Below are 24,075 nucleotides of genomic sequence, written 5' to 3' on the forward strand. Positions count from 1 at the left end.
AAGCCTCTGAAGCGCAGAGGGAGAGCTCCCCCCGTGCTCCGGAGGCTTCGCGTTGCTTTCGCTGAAGCCGCCTGAAGCCCCCGGAGCGCAGGGAACTCCCGCTGTGCTCCGAAGGCTTGCGGATAGCCGTCTGAAGCCTGGAGAGCGAGAGGTATGGGTCACACCGATCCCTCTTGCTCTCCAGGCTTCGCTTCGCTGGAGAGGCGCTGCACAGTTTTCCCTCTCTGCGCAGCGCCCCTTCAGCGAAGCGGGAGGAGAAATGGAAGGGGCTCCGTTTCTCCTGCCACTTCACTGAAGGGGCGCTGAGCAGAGAGGGGGAGATTTTTTTCCCCCTGTTCTCCCCCTCCTATGGTCCGGTGCATCCTATGGTCCGGTGTGTCCTATAGAGCGAAAAATACGGTAATCTGTTCCGGAAGTCCGTTCCAAAACCAAAGCATTCCAAAACCAAGGTGCACTGCTTTCCCATAGCAAGTAATGCAAAACAGATTAATTCGTTCCAGACTTTTAAAAACAACCCCTAAAACAGCAACTTAAGGTTTCAGGCTTGCGCCAGAAGCAGTTTTAATCCTGCTGGCCACATGACCTGGAAAGCTGTTTGTGGACAAACTCCCTTTGCCTGAAAAGCGAGATGAGCGCTGCAACTCCATAGTCGCCTATGACTGGACTTAACCATCCAGGGGTCCTTTACCACTGATCTATGCACAGGACATCCTTTGCATGCGCAGAAGATACTGACCTCGCAGCGGTAGCACTCCACATGGAAGTCACGGTCCAAGGCCACAATGCGCACAGTCTCCTCCTGGCCTTGGGCGGGCATGATGGGCTCTTTGCAGACAGAGCAGCGGGGAGCGAATTTCCTAGGGAACGGAGAAAGTTTGACGTGAAAGCTCTGCTCATCGAGCCAAGCGGAATCTGAGCATTCTGCACTGAAGATCCAGGGCTCGAGCAAAGAATATCACCGCCCGAGGTTTTGATGTTCAGCAAGCGATGGGCGGCTGGTGCACTGAAAAGAATGCTGTAGTGTTTGCCCATTCTTTGGGGATACGTTTGCATTGGGGGAGAGAAAGGGTTAATAGGTTGACCAATAAGAAAGCCCGGAGGCGGAGCCTACCTGATTTTGAGGCTCAGCCCAGAGGTTTTGAAATTAGTTCAGTTGGTTCTTTTTTTTTGGGGGGGGGGAGATAGAGTCGGAGTGAGTTAGAGACAGGGAGAAGACTGAGAGAGAATAGAGTGACAGGGTTTCGAATATATTTTAGAACTTGTTTGTGTTTGAAATAAACTTTAATCTTCATTGTTAACTCTACCCTAAGGTCCACAAATGACAACACTTTGGAGGTCCCAGGTCGCAAAGTGGTTAGACTGGTCTCAACTAGGGCCAGGGCCTTTTCAGTACTGGCCCCGACTTGGTGGAACGCTCTGTCACAAAAGACTAGAGCCCTGCAGGACTTGACATCTTTCCGCAGGGCCTGCAGACAGAGCTGATCCGCCTGGCCTTTGGTTTGGACTCAGTCTGACCCTGATGTTTCCCTCTCCTTACGGTTTTGACCTCTCAGCTACTTTTAAAATGAGGCTGCATTTTAAATTGCATTTTAACCTGTATTTTAAATTGCCCCCCCATTATGTTTTTACTGTAATTTACTGTGTTAGCCTCCCTAAGCCCGGCTCTGGCCGGGGAGGGTGGGGTCTAAATAAAATTTATTATTTATTATTACCTGACTGTGACTCAATACGTCACCGGGGAACCCTGCCCCCCCAAAAAAAAAATTGGTGGCAGCGGAAGGATAAAGTAGTGATGTACAGGTCAATTGTCTGTGAAACAACCGAGGGCTTTGCACGAACGCCACAGATGCTTTTGGCCGAGCCGAAATGAACTTTCAGCACAATAATAAGATAATAGCAGTCCCTCCCACATCGTGTAGCTCATAAAAGGCCTAAACACCAACGCAAATGCAAACCTCTCCCCCTCCCCGAGCCCCCCCCAAAAGGCGAAGAGAAGCGCAGCCACCTGTGGAAATCCTCAATGCAGTGGATGTTTCCGCCAGCGTCCACGGTGAAGGGGATCCCGTCCAGGCTGCGCTGGCAGATCACGCAGGTGAAGCAGTGAGGGTGGTAAGCCTTGCCGGTGGCTCTCAAGATGCGCTCCATGATGGGCTTGGCGCAGACGCTGCACTGCTCCAGGGTGCTCTGCAGAGAGAAAAGGCAGCCGGAGACCGTCAGTCGCGCCAAGCCTGCAAATCTCCCCAGGCCCCTCTCTCCTAGACGTGGCATGCTCTCAGGCCTTGGATGCACGAACAATGCTCATTTTATTTACTCGTTGCATTTACTTCCCACTTCTCCCCAAAAGAGCTCAAGGGGGCGTGCAGAGTTCTCCCTCTTTGATCCTCACAACGACCCTGTGAGGTAGGCTAGGCTGAGAGGCAGGGGCTGGTTATGCCCAGGGAGATTCATGTTTCAGGGAAGTGGGAGGAAGGAGAAAAGAATAATATGATAGATTGAGGAAATATACATGTAAATGTATGGGGGGATGGGGAAGAAATGGTGTTGGTTTTGGTACCGTATTTTTCGCTCTGTAGGACGCACTTTTTCTCCTCCAAAAATTAAGGGGAAATGTGTGTGCATCCTATGGAGCAAATGGAGGCTCCTTGGCTTCAGTGATAGCAACGCAAAGCCTCCGAAGCGCAGAGGGAGCGCTCCTTCCACGCTCCGGAGGCTTCGAGTTCCTTTTCCTGAAACCAGGAGAGTCTTGCTCTCCAGGCTTCAGCGAAAGGAACCTGACGCTACCTGGAGAGCGAGAGGGGTCGGTGCACATCGACCCCTCTTGCTCTCCAGATAGACGCCTGAAGCCTCCGGAGCACAGTGGGAGTTCCCGCTGCGCTCCGGAGGCTTCGGGTTCCTTTCGCTGGAGGGTAGGTGCCCCTTCAGCTAAGGCGCAGCGCCCCTTCAGCTAAGCAGGAGGAGAAATGGAAGGGGCTCCGTTTCTCCTGCCGCTTTGCTGAAGGGGCATTGCGCAGAGAGGGGGGTATTTTTTCCCCCTGTTCTACCCCTCTAAAATAAGGTGCGTCCTATGGTCGGGTGCGTCCTATAGAGCGAAGAATACGGTACATCTGTATTGTGATGTAATATGTGAAAACCAATTAAAAAAGAAAGAAAGAAATGTGGACCCTGGTTTCCCAGGTCCCAGCCTGGCACTCTAACCACTACACCACGCTGCCTTCTCCTGGCAACCTTGAAATCGTTGCCTACAAAGACAACGTGGCTGGTTTTACATGTTTAAAAGGTGTCTTGGTTTTTAATTTCAACGTTTTTCTTTTCCACGGACACACGTCACGTGTGTTGCACTCACCCACGATGGTAACAGCCGCTTTTCATTGCAGTGCCGGCCTCTTGCAATGGGGCCATTCAATATTATTCAGAAACAGGATGCTGAGCTCCTCTTTCCACTGGACAGGGGAGGGTGTCGAGATGCACATGGCCAGTCACCCTTGGCCATCCGACATGGCGTGTCTCTGCAACTGGTGACTGGCCAAGCTGAACCAATCCGTTCATTGCGGCCTGTCGAGGGCTAGAAAACTGAGTGCTCCCACATCATTTCTCTAATTCCAGGCAGGGAGTTTGTCTGGTTCCAGACGGCAGCTGGCAAAGCTGCACTGGGCTTGAGGAATCACCCAACATGTATTGGTATTGAACTTTATTACGGCCACTGGCCCATCACACAACAGTTTCCCATACCAACATAATGTACTTAAAACTCCAATTTTAAAACCGCCAAAACTTACAAAAAACAGACAAGAACCAAAGCAAAACAAAAACAAAAGACCAACATCATACATTACACTAAATTTGTAACATAAACATCGCCCTCTACTCATAAATTAGTAGAAGACATCAATGGTGATATCACCTAATTACATCCTAAAACATAGATCATAGTTTAGAGGGATTATCCGAGCCGCACAGGAGTCCGTTTCTCTTCTTTAGGGATAGAACGCTGATCAAGAATCTGGCAACCATGAGTGATCTTAAGGGGTCATCATCATTTAATAGATATCTCAGTTTGGCTTCATTTGTATCATCGGCAATTCCCTTTAGATATTGAGCAAGAAACTTGCTCCTGGCCGATGAATGAAATGCACAATCAAAAATTATGTGATGCAACGATTCCGGTGCCCCACAATTACAATCACATAAGAGCGATATCTGTCCATTGGAGAATCTATTTCTCAGCACGTTCGATGGGAAGGTGTTGAATCTTGCCTTTACAAAAGCATATCTATGAGCCGAAGAAGTTAAGGAATTCAAATAGTTTGGGAGCCTTAAGAGGGGTAATAAACCAAGGTTTAGAGGTGAGCAGGTACCATTGCCCAAGACCATTTTCTGCTGCAAGTCCATCTCCTCTAGTTTACAGGCTACTGTTCTTTTAGCTGGAACTATATCCTGCTCTAGTAATTTGGATGGGGAGATTCCCATTGCCGTAATTTTCAGTTGTAAATTTTTTACCCATGGGCTCTGGAAATCATCTCTCCACATGCATTGTATCAAGTACAAGTTTGGGAGATTGTGCCATAGAGATAACCAGTGACAAAGTATGTGCTTCCACAGAGCGTTTTCCAGGGATACAATATTAAGTTCCATGCGTAGCGCTGTATTACTTACACAGTTGGGCAGTTTCAATATCCCTCTTAAAAACTGATTTTGAATAACCTCTAGGTGGGATAAGTTGACAAAAGTCCCCCAAATTGAGATGGCATAAGCAATTGTTGGGATCACCTTGGCCTTGAAGACTTTCAACGCCGATGGGATATGAAGGGCCCCATCGGTGAAGAAAAATCGCAAGATCGCCAAGGAGATAGCTTTGGCTCTATTTGTAACATAGGCTACATGGGCCTTCCATCTAAGGTTATGTTGTAACCAAACTCCCAAGTATTGGAATCTATAGACTTGTTCGATGACTCTCCCATCAATTCTCCAATTATGGAGTTTCCGGCTCTTTGAGAAAATTAGAATTTTAGATTTCTCATAATTGATTGTAAGGGAATTTGCATTACAATATGATCCAAAAATTTTTAAGGCCCTCATAAGACCTACTCTAGAAAAAGAAAGGATGACAGCGTCATCCGCATATAGTAACAAAGGGCAGCGATAAAGTGCTAGGCGGGGTGCATGAATCCTTTCTTGAGCCTCTATTAGGGGAGTCCTCATGTCGCTTATGAACAAATTAAACAGGAATGGAGCCAATATACAACCCTGTCGGACACCTCTGTTAATGGGAATTGAATTGGTGAGATCGCCCTCCGGGGTGAGTCTCACTCTAGCCGCTGAGTTCTCATGGAGTTTGATTATTAGCCAGAGAAGCCTTCTGTCGATGCCCCAGCGGGTGAGTTTTTCCCAGAGGATGCTCCTGGAGATACTATCGAATGCTGTCACCCAACATGTGCAGTCCTGATTTAAGCTTAACAGCACAAGAAGATCCTGTTGGATCAGACGGGGGGCGGGGGGCTGTGGGGGACTCCCTGGTCCTGAATGGGGTAACTGTGCCCCTGAAGGACCAGGTGCGCAGCCTGGGAGTCATTCTGGACTCACAGCTGTCCATGGAGGTGCAGGTCAATTCTGTGTCCAGGGCAGCTGTCTACCAGCTCCATTTGGTACGCAGGATGAGACCCTACCTGCCCGCAGACTGTTTCACCAGAGTGCGGCATGCTCTAGTTATCTCTCGCTTGGACTACTGCCATGCGCTCTACGTGGGGCTACCTTTGAAGGTGACCCAGAAACCGCAACTAATCCAGAATGGGGCAGCTAGACTGGTGACTGGGAGCAGCTGCCGAGACCACACAACACCGGTCCTGAGAGATCTTCATTGGCTCCCAGTATGTTTCCAAGCACAATTCAAAGTGTTGGTGCTGACCTTTAAAGCCCTAAATGGCCTCGGTCCAGTAGACCTGAAGGAGCGTCTCCACCCCCATCATTCTACTCGGACACTGAGGTCCAGCTCTGAGGGCCTTCTGGTGGTTCCCTCCCTGCGAGAAGCGAGGTTACAGGGAACCAGGCAGAGGGACTTATCGGTGGTGGCGCCCGCCCTGTGGAACGCCCTCCCGTCGGATGTCAAGGAAATAAACAACTATATGACATTTAGATGCCATCTGAAGGCAGCCCTGTTTAGGGAAGCTTTTAATATTTGATGAATTATTGTATTTTAATATTTTGCTGGAAGCCGCCCAGAGTGGCTGAGGAAACGCAGCCAGGTAGGTGGGGTATAAGCAATAATAATAATAATAATAATAGTAATACAGTGGTGCCTCGCAAGACGAAATTAATTCGTTCCGCAAGTTTTTTCTTCTTGCGAGTTTTTCGTCTTGCGAAGCACGGTTTCCCATAGGAATGCATTGAAAATCAATTAATGCGTTCCTATGGAGACCGCCTTCAGACCAGGTCCGGGGACAGTCTGTCCCCGGACCTCTTCTGAAGGCTGGCGGGGGGAGAAGGACTTTTCTCCCCACCACCAGCCTTCAGAACAGCCTTCTGAATGTTGGCGGTGGGGAGGAAAACCTTCCTCCCACCGCAAGTCTTCAGGACAGGTCCGGGAACAGAGGAGAAGGCGCGCTGCGCTTACCCGCTGTCCCCGGAGATTTCCCTATGGGCTTTCGTCTTGCGAAGCAAGCCCATAGGGAAATTCGTCTTGCGAAGCTGCTAAAAAATCGGAAAACCCTTTCGTCTTGCGGGTTTTTTGTTTAGTGAGACATTCGTCTTGCGGGGCACCACTGTATTGTTATTGTTACTGAGTCCAGCATCCTGTTCTCAAAGTGGCTGGCCAGATTCCCACAAGCAGAACCCGAGCAGAAGAGCAACTCTTCCTTCCCTGCGGTCACCAGCAACTGGGATTTGGAAACATTTCTGTCTCCAACTGTGGAAGATGCAGGACCCAAAGCAATGGATTCGAGTCACAGGAAAGGAGATTCCAGCCAAACATTATGAAGAATTTCCTGATGGTAAGAGCCGTTCAGCAGTGGCACGGACTCTCCTTCCTCGGAGGTTTTTAAGCAGAGGTTGGGTGGTCATCTGACAGGGATGCTTTAGCTGAGATTCCTGCATTGCAGGGGGTTGGACTAGATGACCCCTGGGGGCCCACCCAATTCTACAATTCTAGGATTCTATGAAATATTTTGTCCATTCACCCTTGTGTTTCCTTTAGTACGAATGCATCAAAATGTTCTTCGTGCAATGTTGTCTCCTATGATCTTCTTTTTTTAAAAAAAAAAGCCACTAGAATTTTTATTTGATTTTTAAAAATATAAACTTATAACAAAATCAATTAAAAAGCCATCTAACGAGATTACTCTGAATCTTGCGACTTCCTCCCATCCCTTCCATAGGTCCTAATGTCAATATTTACATCTGCATATCAGTAGATTATCAACAGTTTTATCCATCTAAATTGTCCGTAGTCTTTGCTACCTTACAAGTGAGATCAAAGTCCTGCAAACTCCCATCTCTTGCGGGGGCGCAATTAGTGCCAGCACCGTCCGTTAAGAGTTTGGGTGTAATCTTCGACACCTCCCTTTCCATGGAGGCGCAGATTGCAGCTATAACAAAGGCGACATTTTTCCATCTCCGCCAAGCTAAGCAGTTGGTCCCTTACCTCTCTCACCCTGACCTAGCCACTGTGATCCACGCGACGGTCACCTCCAGACTGGATTATTGTAACTCTCTCTAAGTGGTGCTGCCCTTGAGACTGACCCAGAAACTCCAGCGGGTGCAGAATGCTGCAGCGAGACTCCTTACGGGGTCTTCGCTGCGAGATCACATTTACCCGGTGCTATACCAGCTGCACTGGCTCCCGGTGGAGTACAGGATCAGGTTTAAGGTGCTGGTTTTAACCTTTAAAGCCCTATACGGCCTAGGACCCTCGTACCTACGGGACCGCCTCTCCTGGTATGTCCCACAGAGAAACTTACGGTCTTCAAATAAAAACATCTTGAAGGTCCCAGGCCACAGAGAGGTTAGGCTGGCCTCAACTAGAGCCAGGGCTTTTTCGGCTGTGGCCCCGATCTGGTGGAACGCTCTGTCCCAAAGAGACTAGGGCCCTGCGGGACTTGACATCTTTCCGCAGGGCCTGCAAGACAGAGCTGTTCCACCCTCCCTCAGCAATTTTCGCAGAGCTCTGGCCCAATGGTTGATTTGAATTAATTTTATAATGAATGATTTTAGAGTGTTGTTTGTGTTGTACTTTTGTACTGTTTTATTGTTGTTAGCTGCCCTGAGCCCGGCTTCGGCTGGGGAGGGCGGGACATAAATAAAATTTATTATTATTATTATTATTCATTTGCTTACAATTGTCTCCTAAATAAATAATAATTCCCCGCCCCCCATTCTTTTTAAAAGTTCTTGTCCTCTTAGTTCCCGAGCTTTCCAGTTAATTTTGCCATTTCAGCAAAGTCCATATCAACTTGGTTTGCCATTCTTCCCTGGTCAGGATTAGGTCCCTTCCAACTCTACAAGTCTAGGATTGTATGAAATATTTCATCCATTCACCCTTGTGTTTTATTCAAAATATTCTTAACGCCACGTTGTCTGTTATAATCTTCTTTAGAGGGCTGTGCAAAGAGCTATTCTGAATAATGCTTTTTTTCCAGGGCAGCATAAAGGGCATTTGGGATGACTTATTGGAACCAGGGTGGTCAGCCACCCAGAAACATTTGGGAACCACTGCTTTAGATTTAAAGGTAAAGGGACCCCTGACCGTTAGGTCCAGTCGTGGCCGATTCTGGGGTTGTGGCGCTCATCTCGCTTTATTGACCGAGCGAGCCGGCGTACAGCTTCTGGGTCATATGGCCAGCATGACTAAGCCGCTTCTGGCAAACCAGAGTAGTGCACAGAAATGCCGTTTACCTTCCCGCCAGAGCGGTACCTATTTATCTACTTGCACTTTGACATGCTTTTGAACTGCTAGGTTGGCAGGAGCAGGGACCGAGCAACGGGAGCTCACCCCGTCGCGGGGATTCGAACCTCCGACCTTCTGATCGGCAAGCCCTAGGCTCTGTGGTTTAACCCACAGCGCCACCCGCGTCCCAAAAATAGATTTAAATAAATGCAATTTGCCCTTGTGACTTTATTGCTCGGTCCTCTTCCCTCCTTGCACCCAGCTCGGTATCTACAGCAGTCTCTGTTTTTTATTCTGTTGTTCCCCTCCTCTTTCTCGGGAGGCGAATCGCCCTTGCTGTGGAATTTGCTTTGCTCCCACCAGGATGACAGGATAGACAAATTAATCCCTCCATGATGTAAATGTGTTCTGATGGCAAGCCTTCCTGAGCGTCAAGCTGCGATCTAACATCTTAACAGCTGTACACACAGCTCAGGGCAAGCGGCTGCTAGCTTCCTGCTCGGCCTCCGTGGCACATAGCTGCCGCACCTCTGTGTCAAAAGCTCTTTGCTTTCCTGGGGGCGAGACCAGAAGATTAAGACGCCCCAACCTCAAGTCCAAGGCTGAGAGGGAGCTGGCTGGGGTCCCTTTGGAGAGAGGAAAAGGCAACTCTGCACATGCTCGAAGGGATAAGAAGGATACTGGCAAGCTGGAAGGTGGGCAGAGGAGGGCAACCGGGATGATCAAGGGTTAAAAGCTTACTGGGAAATGATATACAATGAATTGAAAAAGATGTTCAAAATAACGTTTGTGGGGAAAACCAGAAGCTTTTCTTTGGGGAATTATAGGAACAGAACTACCTAAATTGTTTAGAAAATTATTCATGTATGCTACTACAGCAGCAAGACTGTTACTTGCCCCAAAGTGGAATGAAGAAGAAGTCCCAGCAATGGAAGAATGGGTACAAAAACTTATGGAATATTCAAAAATGGCGAAACTTACCGGAAGAATAAGAAATCAAGATAACCAACTTTTTATAAAAGAACGGAAATGGTTTATTGAATATTTACAGATAAATTGCAAGCAGATAAAAACATTGGCAGGATTATTGTAATAACCTGCAGTTTTATAAGAGTATATATTCAAAGTAGATTAAGTGAGCAAATTAAATGAATTTGGATATGCAGAAGATAGTTAAAAATAAATTTAAGGAACCGCAGAAACAGGGGGAAGGAAGTCACATTTTCAAATGTAAAATTGATTGTAAAACTAATGAAATGTATAAATAAAAACTTTTTTTTTAAAGAAATGATCGAGGGTCTGGAAACCAAGCCTGATGAGGAACGGTTGAAGGAGCTGGGTATGTTTAACCTGGAAAAGGGGAGACTGAGAGGAGATATGAAAGCCATCTTCAAATATCTGAAGAGTTGTCCCATGGAAGAAGGAGCATGCTTGTTTTCTCCTGCTCTGGAGGGTGGGACTCGAACCCGTGGCTTCAAGTTATAAGAAAGGAGATTCTGACTCAACCTCAGGAAGAACTTTCTGGCAGTAAAAGCCATTCGACAGTGGAACAGTCTCCCACAAGAGGTGGTGGGCTCTCATTTGCCAGAGGTGTTTAAGCAATGTCTGGATGGCCATCAGCCAGGAAATCTATACCTGCGATTCCTGCATTGCAGAGGGTTGGACTGATGACCCTTGGTGCCCCAACTCCACTTTCCTATGCTTCTTTGCAAACAGGTGCACGACACGGCAGCCCTGGGCCTGTTCCATGGGGTGGGGCACGTCAAGAATCGAAGAGACGACTCCTGGGTCTCCTGTCCGCTCCTGCAGGGACCAGACACACGTTCCAGACCTCAAACAAAGATATTTCTGTTGTTAGGCTTTGTTTTGAAAAGTACACCGAGGCCCCGAAGCCAGAAACAGTCTATAAAACTCTGCTCCGGCTAATCACCAGGCTTCTGGAAACATGTGCGGTCGTCCTAAGATTTAAACTCCAGTTACCCCTCACCGCAAACCGGTTCCCAAAGTGCCTCTGGGCAGTTGGGGAAGTTTGGCTATTTCTGCACCTCTTCATGGGTGGAAAAAATGAGGCTGCCAAGCCAGATTTTGGCAATGTGCAAGGGGGGGGGGGCGACGGCGCAGGCAGCCGGGGAGGTGGCTAGCGAGAGTCAACCTGCAGGCTTGCACAGCCTTCTGGCACTGGGCTTTTCGATCTCTGGAGGGCAGGCAAGATCACCGGGGAATGGAGAAGCTCTCCAGAAAAGCCACCCAGGTCTGAGCACATCACTCGAAGGAAAATGACTCCAGGGGGAAATCGACAAGGAGCAGGAACGCCTGCAGGCAACAATCGAAGCCTCATAGAATCATAGAACTGTCGAGTTGGAAGGGCACCTCAAAGGTCATTCAGTCCAACCCCCTGCAAATCAAGAATCTTTTGCTCAAATTCGAACTCATGGCCTTGAGAGTCTCACGCTCTACCAACTGAGATATCTCCGGACAACAATCGTTGTTTCAGCCTCTTAACTTTCTGTACGTTTCAAAACTATATTGTAAACGTTTCCTGGGTTTTTGTTTCATTTTATCCTTTTCTCGTTCTGTTTGTTTTTAAACTATCAGGCGGGGCGTAAATCTTACAATGCAGGTAAAATAAATAAATAAAAAGCACTCGCTGGGAAGTGGGTGGTGATTAGCCAGCCGGCAAGAGTGGCTCTGTAAGGTAGGGCTGAGCTCAGAAACCGTTTCCACTCCAACCGTAAAAGAAATAAAATAACAGGACTAAGGAGAATGGAAACTCTCTCTGTGTTTCTGTCTCTCTCCTGCCTCTGCCTGGTATATTAAATGCTATACGCTCTACATGCAATTATGGGGGGAAATGGCAGGAAATTGACCCATTTGGGCAAAAGCATCCCTGTCACGCTTCACGCTTTCTCGTTCCACGGCCCATTTGGGGGGTGAGCAATTTCTTTCCGGGGCAAAAGAAGATCTATCAGCAGCCGGTGTGTCTTCGCACAAAAGCGGCACTCAGAAACCCTCTCAGGTTCTCGCTTCATTTTCCTCTTTGTGTTGCTCAATAAAATTATAGCCAATGGCCATAAATATGTGGTTGCGACGCTGCCTCCTCGCAGCCCGCTTCCCTCCCTACAAAACATTACAATAATGATGGCTGCATCCGCAGCAGCAGTGTGTCTGGATTGAGGGAACTAATAGTCCCGCTCTGTTCTGCTTTGCTCAGACCTCACATGGACTCCTGCATTCTGTTCTGGGCAGCCCAATTTAAGAAGGGCATGGACAAGCTGGAAGGGCAACCAAGATGATTAAGGGGAATGAGACTTTGCGCCGGCCATCAGGCAATGCCTTTTTGCACCTGCCTTGCCTTCAGAACAGAGTTGAGTCTGCGTCAAGTCCTGGGGATTTGGAGTGTGTGTGTGTGAATTCAACACTGCTTAGTTTGTCTTTTGGTGGCTGGTTTGTTAACAAACAGCTCCGAGGGCCTTCTGGTGGTTCCCTCCCTGAGAGAAGTGAGGTTGCAGGGAACCAGACAGAGGGCCTTCTCGGTAGTGGCCCCCGCCCTGTGGAACACCCTCCCTTCAGATGTCAAAGAGAAAAATAATTACCAAACTTTTACAAGACATCTGAAGGCAGCCCTGTTCAGGGAAGCTTTTAATGTTTGATAGGTTATTGTATTTTAGTGTTTTGTTGGAAGCCGCCCAGAGTGGCTGAGGAAACCCAGCCAGATGGGCGGGGTATAAATTATTATTATTATTATTATTATTATTATTATTATTATTATTATTATTTGTGGAGCATGCGTTCTGCAATGCTTTCTGAATCTTATAATATGACTTTTGTAGCAGTTGTGCAGTTTAGCTTATTTCATTGGTTTGCTTGTTTGCTAATTGTGTTTTATTAGTTGAGGTTGTTTTCCTTATGTGATTCTTTTACAGATGATTAGTTAAGTATTGCATATGATTTATCCTATACAGTGGTACCTCTGGCTGCGAACGGGATCCGTTCCAGAGGTGCGTTCGCAACCTGAAAAAAAACGCAACCCGCCTCTGCGCACGCGCGGGTCGCGATTCGCAGCTTCTGCGCATGTGCATGACATCATTTTGCGCGAACAGAGAAACCCAGAAGTAACCTGTTCCGTTACTTCTGGGTCACCGTGGGACGCAACCTGAAAACGTGCAACCTGAAGCAAACGTAACATGAGGTATGACTGTATTTGTGATCTCCTATTATTTTATTATTTATTGATTGTAAGCCGCTTTGTGACTCGTGCTGAGTGACAAGGGGCATAGAAATATAAGAAACGGAAAAGGAATGGAAACCAAGGCTTATGAGGAGCGCTTGAAGGAGCTGGGGGTGTTTAGCCTGGAAAAGAGGAGACTGAGAGGAGATAGGAGAGCCATATTCATATAGCTCAAGGGCTGGCCCATGGAAAAGGGAACAAACTTGTTTTCTCCTGCCCTGGTAGGTAGGACTCGAACCCATGGCTTCAAGTTATAAGAAAGGAGATTCTGACTAAACATCAGGAAGGACTTTCTGGCGGCAAGAGCTGTTTGACAGAGGAATGGACTCCCTCAGAAGGTGGTAGACTCTCCTTCCTTGGAGGTTTTTAAGCAGAGGTTGGATGGCCACCTGTCTCGGATACTTTAGCTGAGATTCCTGCATTGTCAGGTCTCCCTTCCATCCCTAGAATTCCATGGTTCTATGAATTGTTCCCAGCTGCAAAATCTCCCCTTGATAAAAGGCCACTCCACACAGAATCCTATGAGAAACCTACATGTAACTAGAAGCCTGCAGGTCCTTGTGGTAGCTGCTGGTTTTGACAGCTGCTACAGGCACCAATGAGGGACGTGGGTGGGACTGTGGGTTAAACCGCAGAGCCTAGGACTTGCCGATCAGAAGGTCGGCGGTTCAAATCCCCGCGACGGGGTGAGCTCCCGTTGCTCGGTCCCTGCTCCTGCCACCCTAGCAGTTTGAAAGCACGTCGAAGTGCAAGTAGATAAATACGTACCGCTCCAGCGGGAAGGTAAACGGCGTTTCTGTGTGCTGCTTTGGTTCGCCAGAAGTGGCTTAGTCAAGCTGGCTACATGACCTGCACACCGGCTCACTCGGCCAGTAAAGTGAGATGAGTGCCGCAACCCCAGAGTCGGCCACGACAGGACCTAATGGTCAGGGGTCCCTTTACCTTTACCTTTACAGGCACCAATGGCACACTTTCCCCAGAAACCCACTCAGAACCATTACTGAATTACCTAATAGCAGCAAGTGGCTTTCTATTTCAGCAAGAGAGAGGTACAGATTAGTTATAGAAGTTCCTCTTTCTATTGCAGTTTCTTTGATCCTCTGTCTCCTTGCTGCAAGAAGTCATATGCTGCTGGAGGATAAGATAAGTGAGAAGGTTGGAAAGATGCTCTCCATGGGTGACTGTAGCAGCTGCTACAGTCAATATCTGTTACAGTCACCCAGAGGCTTTGGGGGACAATTTGAAGCATCATTGATGGGCTCACGTGCGGGCTGACCCCAAGGTCCACCAACCAGTTATGCGCAGAGATTTGAAGTATTCTGCAGATAAATCTCTCTTGATTGCTACATGAATCCTTTTCAGTTGTGAACACTGTAAGGTCAAGAGAGTTGGCTGCCACCAAAATGAAGAAATGACAGCATTGATGCTAAAAACAAGGGGGTTAAGAATGTAAGAAGGGCCTGCAGGATCAGGCCAATGACAATCTAGTCTGATATCCTGTTCTGGAAATCAGCTTGTGGGAAAGCAGCAAGGAAGATTGGAGCACAAGATCCCTTCCTGTGGTTTTTAGCAACTGGGATGAAGAAGAAGAAGAAGGAGTGGAAGAAGAGTTTGGATTTGATATCCTGCTTTATCACTACCCTAAGGAGTCTACTGGACGCAGGTGGCACTGTAGGTTAAACCACAGAGCCTAGGACTTGACGATCAGAAGGTCGGCGGTTCGAATCCCCGCGATGGGGCGAGCTCCCGTTGCTCTGTCCCTGCTCCTGCCAACCTAACAGTTCGAAAGCACATCAAAGTGCAAGTAGATAAATAGGTACCGCTCCAGCGGGAAGGTAAATGGCGTTTCCGTGCACTGCTCCGGTTCGCCAAAAGCAGCTTAGTCATGCTGGCCACATGACCCGGAAGCTGTACGCCGGCTCCCTTGGCCAGTAAAGCGAGATGAGCGCCACAACCCCAGAGTCGGCCACAACTGAACCTAATGTTCAGGGGTTCCCTTTCACTTTACCCTTAAGGAGTCTCCAAGCGGCTCACAATCTCCTTTCCCTTCCTCCCCCACAACAGACACTCTGTGAGGTGAGTGGGGCTGAGAGACTTCAGAGAAGCATGACTAGCCTAAGGTCACCCAGCAGCTGCATGTGAAGGAGTGGGGAGGCAAACCCGGTTCACCAGATTACGAGTCCACCTCTCTTAACCACTACACCACACTGGCTCCAGCTATGGAGCTCAAAAACAGCCATCCTGGGTAGTAGCCATCAACAACTCCAAGAATTTGTCTAATTCTTTTAAAGCCATCCAGGTTATTGGCAGCCCCTGCCTCTTGTGGGAGTGAGTTCCACAGTTTAACTTCATCAGCGGGACCGAGAGGGGGGTCCTGTCGCCTGGGCAGCCCAGGGCCTCCAGACACACTGCCCAGGCTTGCACCCCAAGCAGCGGGTGTTTGACTTCACCCCCAGAGGTGCACTCCGTTGCGTCTCGAGACAGATGGATGCCAACAAACAGCCTGAAGGACTATTCTTTTATCTGTTCTGATTCTTCAATGGATGCCCACTAGATCTAGCTTACGAGAGAATTTTCTCCTACCCATGTTCTCCCTGCTGCACATCGTTTTATGAACTTCTATCCTGATGCCTCTAACTCACCTTTCCCCTAGTCTAAAAAGTCCCAAATGCTGTAACCATCCTTCATAAGGGGGTCTCTCCATCCCATGGACCATTTTGTTTGCCTTTTCCTGAACCCTTTCCAACTCTTCTTTCTCCTTTTTAAGTCGAGGCGACCAGAACTGTACCCAGTATTCCAAACACGGCTGCACCAAAGGTTTGCATGATCTGACCACTCCCAGATCATTCATGCAGGCTTACAGGAACACAGAGGAGGTGCGGGATTATCCTGGAAGATTTCCCTGACCTCGTAACGGTTGTCCTTTTACCTCTGGACTCCCTTTTGCTCAAGACCCAGGAGCACCCAGTTCGTTACTGGGGGAAGGCCACAGAAGACCAGGGTTTCCGAGGCTTTTAATCCTGAATCTCTGCATGCCTGAGATGGAGTTTTGTGTCTGGGAACAGCAGAGGGCCTTCGCTCCCTGAGAAAAACGCAGCTCCAACAATGACAGCCAGATTAATTAAGCTCGTTAAAAGATCATAAAAACCCTCAGAGGTGGAAGCAAGCACAGTCTACGCTTGACTCTTTTATTATTATTAGCTGGGTGATAAAATCGCCAATTGCTGGTTATAAATTATAATGGCCAAAGCAGAAGCCGCTGGATGAAGGCGGGGAAAAGAAGATCTCTTGCAGAGACCCACCAGCGGCTCTCTCTCTCTCTCAGGGTCTTTGCTTCTGCATGAAAAGAGAAGGTTCTGGTGCCCGAATACTGAACCTCCCTGCTTTCGGAGGGAATTGGGAGAAACTCGATCCACTTCACACTTGCAAACATAAGAGCCCGTTTTGATCAGGCCAGCGGTCTACCTAGTCCAGCATTCTGTTCTCACTGTGGCCAACAAAACACCCTCATGGGAAGCCCACAATTTGAGCAGTAGGGCACAGGCACATAGAGCTGGAAGGGACCCTGAGGGTCATCTAGCCCAACCCTCTGCAATGCAGGAATCTCAGCTAAAGCATTCCTTGACAGCCGGCCATCCAACCTCTGCTTGAAAACCTTCAAGGGAGGAGAGTCCACCACCTCTCGAGGGAGACTGTTCCTCTGCAGCACAGCTGGACACGTGCTTACTTGAAAGTAAGTGCCCGTGTTTCCAGGCTTAGGGTTAGAAGCACAAATCTTGCATTCTGCGCATTCTGGGTTCGCTGTGGCTGGAGGTAGCCTGGTCACAGAAACGCAAGGACTTCAGCAGAGCCTGTTGGATCAGGCCAGTGGTTCATCTGGTCCAGCACCCTGTTCTCACAGGGGCTGAGCGGATGCCCCAAGGGGAAGCCAGAAATCAGGATTTGAACACAGGACCACTCAGGAGCAAATCAGGATTTGAACACAAGACCACTATCCCCTCCCGTGCTCTCCGGCAACTGAGATCCAGAAGCATCACATAACACAGGGCTTGAAAGACCTACATTGGCTCCCAGTCCGTTTCTGAGCACAATTCAAAGTGTTGGTGCTGACCTTTAAAGCCCTAAACGGCCTCGGTCCAGTATACCTGAAGGAGCATCTCCACCCCCAGTCACCAGTCTAGCTGCTGCATTCTGGATTAATTGCAGTTTCCGGGTCACCTTCAAAGGTAGCCCCACACAGAGCGCATTGGAGTAGTCGAAGCGAGAGATAACTAGAGCATGCACCACTCTGGCGAGACAGACAGCGGGCAGGCAGGGTCTCATCCTGCATACCAGATGGAGCTGGGAGACAGCTGCCCTGGACACAGAACTGACCTGTGCCTCCATGGACAGCTGTGAGTCCAAAATGACTCCCAGGCTGCACATCTGGTCCTTCAGGGGCACAGCTACCCCATTCAGGACCAGGGAGTCCTCCACATCCGCCTGCCCCCTGTCCCCCCAAAACAGTACTTCTGCCTTGTCAGGATTCAGCCTCAATCCATCAGCTGCCATCCATCCTCCAACCACCTCCAGACACTCACATAGGACCTTCACTGGGTCAAGAAAGGAGATTCTGACTAAAACTTTCTGATGGTAAGAGCTGTTTGAGAGTGGAACAGTCTCCCTCAAAAGACGGTGGTCTCTCCTTCCTTGAAGGTTTTCCGGCAGAGGTTGGACAGCCATCTGAAAGCGACCTGTGATTCCTGCATTGCATTGGGTAGGGCTAGATGACCTTTGGGCCCCTTCGATCTCTACTATTCTACGATTCTAGGAAATGCAAAAAGCGGCCTCAGAAGCAGCAAACGAGGCTGAGGAGAGTGGGATGAGAGCCGTCTGCTTACTTTCCCTCGCTTTGAGGTATTTTCCTCCCCTGCTGAAAAATCATCTCCCCCGAATACATTTCGCCATAGGGAGTGGGAGATATGAAGAGTCATCTTTTCCCTGGTGGAGTGAAAAATAGGTGGAGGAGAGATTTGGAGCAGGAAAAAGCACACGGAGGGAAGGCTTAAGCAGGCCAGACCACCACCACTGGACCACCACTGAGGATTTATTTGCTGGGGGGAAGTTGGAAAGATACACACAGGCAAGTTTGAATGCAAAGAGATAAGGGATACCACTGCAAGGCAGGCTCAGCCTTTGGAGCAAAAGAACCGGAGGAAATTAAGTCCATGAATTTCCCTCTCTTTCCCCTGACACCTGCAAGGTATTTCGAGGTGGGTGAGGAGGGAGGGGGCCAGCGGAAGATTCTGGCGGGCTCCAGGGGCCAGTGCCAGGTTGCAGAAAATTACTGAACATTAGGAAGAAAGGCGGACCAATGAGCTCCATTGGGATCTCGGAATTTACCCAAGAAAACGGAGCGCTTATTACTCCTGGGTTTGTGGCGCCTCGTGAATTATTTAATCATTGTTCCTTTGCAGGAGGAATATATTTATCTGCCCATTGGAGAGAGGGAGAGAGAGCGAGAGAGAGAGAGAGCACATACTGTTGCAATCTGTTTATATTAATCTTGAAAACACGATTACTATTATTTTACGAGATGAAGGAAGTGGGAAGAAGCAAGGGTGGGAATAGTAAACACAGCCTATAAGAGGCATAGGAAGCTCTCTTATACTGAATGTTGAGTCAGAATCTCCTTTCTTGTAACTTGAAGCCATGGGTTCGAGTCCTACCCTCCATAGCAGGAGAAAAGAAGCATGCTCCCTCTTCCACGTGACAGCCCTTGAGATAATTGAAGATGGCGATCTCCTCTCAATCTCCTCTAAACTACAGAGCCTAGGGCTTGCCGATCAGAAGGTCGGCGGTTCAAATCCCTGTGAAGGGATGGGCTCCCATTGCTCGGTCCCTGCTCCTGCCAACCTAGCAGTTCGAAAGCATATCAAAGTGCAAGTAGATAAATAGGTACCACTCTGGCGGGAAGGTAAACGGTGTTTCCGTGCGCTGCTCTGGTTTCGCCAGAAGCGGCTTAGTCATGCTGGCCACATGACCCGGAAGCTGTACACTGGCTCCCTTGGCCAGTAAAGCGAGATGAGCTCCACAACCCCAGAGTTGCCTGCAACCGGACCTAACGGTCAGGGGTACCTTTACTTTTATCTCCTCTCAACCTCCTCTTTTCCATGCTAAACATACCCCGCTCCTTCAACCACTCCTCATAAGGCTTGGTTTCCAGACCCTTGACCATCTCAGTTGCCCTCCTCTGCCCACCTTCCAGCTTGTCAACATCCTTCTTAAACTGTGGCGCCCAGAATTGGACACAGGACCCCAGACGTGGTCTGACCAAGGCAGAATAGAGCGGTACCGTGACTTCCCTTGATCTGGACACTAGTCTTCTGTTGATGCAGCCTAGAATAGCTTTAGCTGTTTTTTGCTGCCACATCACACTGTTGACTCATGTTCAGCTTGTGGTCCACCAAGATCCCTGGATCCGTTTTACATGTACTGCAAGTAAGCCAATAGGAATGCTCCCATGGACTCTTCAGAATCTGTCCAGTGACACATTACTGAATAGTGTCTATGGTTTTCCCAGTAGTGATGTATGGATGTGAGATCTGGACCATAAAGAAGGCTGATCGCCGAAGAAATGATGCTTTTGAATTATGGTGCTGGAGGAGACTCTTGAGAGTCCCATGGACTGCAAGAAGATCCAACCTCTCCATTCTGAAGGAAATCAGCCCTGAATGCTCACTGGAAGGACAGATCGTGAAGCTGAGGCTCCAATACTTTGTCCACCTCATGAGAAGAGAAGACTCCCTGGAAAAGACCCTGGTGTTGGGAAAGATTGAGGGCACAAGAAGAAGGGGACGACAGAGGACAAGATGGTTGGACAGTGTTCTCGAAGATACAAACATGAGTCTGACCAAACTGTGGGAGGCAGTGGAAGACAGGAGGGCCTGGCGTGCTCTGGTCCAGGGGGTCACGAAGAGGCGGACACGACTAAACGACTCAACAACAACAACAACCAAGCTGTGAATGGGATGTGAGCCTCTGTACTTGAACTTCAGTTCTTGTGTGCACCAACAGGGTGAATGTTGTCTTTGTGCGTATTGGTGGAGGTCTGGGAGTAGAATTTATTGAGTGAGACTGAATGGAGTCGTAGGGTTTCCTTTAATGATGGTGTCAATATAAAGAAGGATTTTGGTGTGATGTTCAGAATTTCGCAAGTTAAGGCTGTGCCTCAGCAAGAGGAGGATCTCTGAATCCAAAGATGTCTCAAAATATGCTGCTAAGTTTTTGAGATGCCATAAATTTAGTGTAGCTTTGTTCAGTGGTGCACTGCATAATGTTGTAGTTCCTCGTTTTTTTTCTGTTTGTTACATATTGCATTTATTATTTTGTAAGCTGCTTAGAGACTCTCATAAGCATTAAGCGGTATATAAATATATTAACTCGACTGATTAATCAAACCCCAAGGAGAAACTCACCCCACATTGGTTTTTACACCCTCCTGTCGGATCCATCTCCCAGCTCCTGACTTACTAAGCCCTGGAAACCTACGAGTTGAACAACAATTATTTGTGGAGTGCCAATAAATCCTTTTGCGGAAACATCGCGGGGCCGGCCTTGCTGCAACTGACGATTCCGTACGATCGACGCCGTATGAAGTCGTTGGAAACGTACGAAGGAGACGAGCGAGGAGGAGAACGCCCAAAGCCAACAGGATGTACGGCGCTGAAGCACGGAGTAAATGAGGAGCTTAAACTGCTTTTGTGTTGCCATAATTTAACATATCATTAGCAGCCGCGGGGTAGGATTTGTGGCTCCGGCGGGGAGCCTGTTCCTCACAATGCCTCCGCCACCCAGATTTGATGGCAGCCTCACTTGCGAGGAAAGGGACGCTCTGCAAAGAGCAGAACATCGTCTCCCACACCCCCATTCGCTCCCCGCTCCATCCCTCTCTCTCTCTGCCGAGGGCGCGAAATCGAAACGCGGCGGGGCAGTTTGTGCGGAGTTATGGAGCCATTCATTCCAGCAGACAGGCTGCTTTAAACACATCTACGTAATGGATAGGAAAAAGTGTTTAAGCAACAATAAAAAGAGGAGATTTAGTGGGATTAATAAAGGTGTCTCTTAAAGCAGCGTGTCACCATTAAGATAATTAACGGGGCATACAGGAGGGCTGGTTGGAACGGGGGTTTAGTATCCCTCGACCCAGATGATGCGCCAGGGCACTTTCCAGGTGCCAAAAACTTCTCCGGGAGGAAAGTGGGGAGGGAAAAAGCTAAGTCCGTAAAAGAGGGGTTTAAAATTTTAAGTGATACAGTGTGGATCTGGAACGCAAAGGTTAAGGGAATATTAGAAGGGCAATAATTCCATCTGATTAAACTTTTATCTGGAGTGGCTGTAAAATGTTCAGAATGAATTAAGGGTTTTTATTAACAGATGTAAGGGCTCCATAAAAAGGGTTTAAAAAGAATAAAGAATTTTAAAAAATGAAGTGATGGAGAGGGAAGGTCTGAAAGAAGAGGCAGGAGCATGAAGTGATAACCTGACTGCCAGTTTAGAAAAAGATGTGCATGTATATAGCATAAGAGCTTCAGCAAATGAGGATGCTTGTAATTCAAAGTAGAGAGCGATGCTTTACGGCAAAAGACACCCACAGTCACACGAAGAGCACATTTATTACCCTGCGCATCCACAGCCCTTTTCAGTATTCAGTACGGCTAACAACTCCTTTATTGTTATTGATATTTTGCCCCTTGCAACGGAGCACAGAAATGGAATAACAGATCTCACTTACAGCCCATGCATTTCCCCCATCCACAAACACTTAACGGAATTAAAAATTAATAAAGTACAAAAAAAAAAGATGACAAGGCAAAAGCTTCATTTTCCAAATTACAAAGGGGAAACTGTGGCCTGGCTGGCACCGGAGACCCTGCCTCTGTCGAAGCAGCTCTGTGAATTTCCACCAGCAAATGAAAGCAGATATACTAGAAGCTACAACCGTAGGCAGGTGAGCAGCTCCTGGGGTTTTTACACTGCAAAGCAGCCCGGGGTGATTTTAAGTGGGAGAGGGGCAGTGGGCTGCTTAACCCTCTCGCCTGCGGCTGTTTTCCCACTCCAAAGGGTCCTCTCCCAGTTGATTTCCCAGGCACAAGGGCAAAAGGGACGAGGGATCTATGAATCTCTCTTCCCTTGCAGAGAGAAAATCAGTTTGTGGAGGGTGATTGTGAGCAGATAAACGGCAGGAGGGACAAAGGTTAAGCACGGTCTTCCATCTGTGTTACCGTATTTGGGCACTTTCGGCTAATGTCACCTACAAAGTCACTTCTGGACCTCAAGGCCCCCCTTTTCTGCTGGGGGGATGGCTTCATTCTGCTCCATGAAGTTTAGGCAATGAGTGCAATGGTTCCGTTCTTCCCCACCATAAATCGTAGAGTTTATCTACTCCACAGGAATCACAGCTCATGAATGGCTGACTTCTAAATGGAGAGGGCACAAGAAACAGGCTGAGATGCTGCGTCTTGTGTCTCAGGGATTATAGGACAGAGAAGACATGGGGTCCTTCCTGCATCAGGGGTCATTGGGGGAGGGGCTGTTTCCAAACGTGCCTCCCTTGCCTTGTGTCGCCCAAGCTGGGCATGGAGGGCAAGGGTGTGAATGTGCCAGCATTTCTGAATCCTGGAGAGAGACCTTTGAAGATGAAATATTTTAAATAAATACATTAGAAACTACAACAGGAGCTCTCCCCTATGTTCAGCTGGTCCTGAGCTATTGACAGATTGGAAGAGTTGAGGAAACATGATGTCCTGTGCCCAGTTCTGGGCACCACAGTTTAAGAAAGTTATTGACAAGCAGGAAGGTGTGCAGAGGAGGGAGACCAAGATGATCAAGGGTCTTATGAAGCCATATGAAGAATGGTTGAAGGAGCTGGGGATGTTTAGCCTGGAAAAGAGGAGGCGGAGAGGAGATAGGAGAGCCATCTTCAAATATGGGCTGCCCCATGGAAGAGGGAGCAAGCCTGTTTTCTCCTCTGGAGGGTACGACTTGAATCAAGGGCTCCAAGTTACAAGAAGGGAGGTTCCGACTAAACATCAGGAAGAACTTTCTGAGAGTAAGAGCTGCTCCACAGTGGAAAGGACGCCCTCAGAAGATGGTCACTCTCCTTCGTTGCAGGTTTTTAAATATATATAAATAAAGGTAAAGGGACCCCTGACCATTAGGTCCAGTCGCGGACAACTCTGGGGTTGCGGCGCTCATCTCGCTTTATTGGCTGAGGGAGCCGGCGTACAGCTTCCGGGTCATGTGGCCAGCATGACTAAGCCACTTCTGGCGAACCAGAGCAGCGCACAGAAACGCCGTTTACCTTCCTGCCAAAGTGGTACCTATTTATCTACTTGCACTTTGACGTGCTTTCGAACTGCTAGGTGGACAGGAGCAGGGACCAAGCAACGGGAGCTCACCCTGTAGCGGGGATTTGAACTGCTGACCTTCTGATCAGCAAGTTCTAGGCTCTGTGGTTTAACCCACAGCGCCTCCCGCGTACACACACACAATTTTTTTTATTAATTTTTAACATATCATTTCCAACAGTCATTTAACATAACTTCTTATCTTATACAATATTTTAGACTTCCGTCAACAACCTCTGAAGATTTTTTGTTCTTTATCACTTATTCTGCATTTCTTAATTTCTCTATTACTTTTAATTATCATTAACTAATAATTCTCTTCATAGTCTTCCTTGCAATATTTCATATAATCCTCCTTACAGAACTTCTTGTAGTCCTACTAGCGTAATCTGCTTATTGCAATTGCTTTTCAAATAGTTTGAATATTTACTCCAGTCTTCTAAGAATCTCTGGTCCCGCAGGTTTCAAATCCTTCCTGTTAATTTATCTGATTCTGCATAGTCCATTAATTTCATTTGCCATTCTTCTTTCATCGGTAATTCTCCTTGCTTCCGTTTCTGTGCCAATAGTATTCTTGCTGCCGT

The 24,075-nt window shown here is 48.1% G+C and overlaps 1 protein-coding gene across 4 annotated transcripts in view; it reads right to left on the minus strand.

Moving 5' to 3' along the window:
• The window catches only part of LPP (LIM domain containing preferred translocation partner in lipoma), a 300,501-nt gene that overhangs the window by 6,209 nt on the left and 270,217 nt on the right, over window positions 1-24,075 (minus strand). For all 4 annotated transcript variants that reach the window (XM_083612854.1, XM_083612851.1, XM_083612852.1 and 1 more), the window contains 2 exons: window positions 2,006-2,184; window positions 737-857 (listed from right to left, as the gene is read on the minus strand). In XM_083612854.1, coding sequence (XP_083468980.1) covers window positions 737-857; window positions 2,006-2,184 — 300 coding nt within the window. The remainder of the gene's footprint in view (window positions 1-736; window positions 858-2,005; window positions 2,185-24,075) is intronic.

The sequence above is a fragment of the Podarcis filfolensis genome (genome assembly GCF_964270895.1).
Source record: "Podarcis filfolensis genome assembly, chromosome: 5".
Classification (NCBI taxonomy): Eukaryota; Metazoa; Chordata; class Lepidosauria; order Squamata; family Lacertidae; genus Podarcis; species Podarcis filfolensis.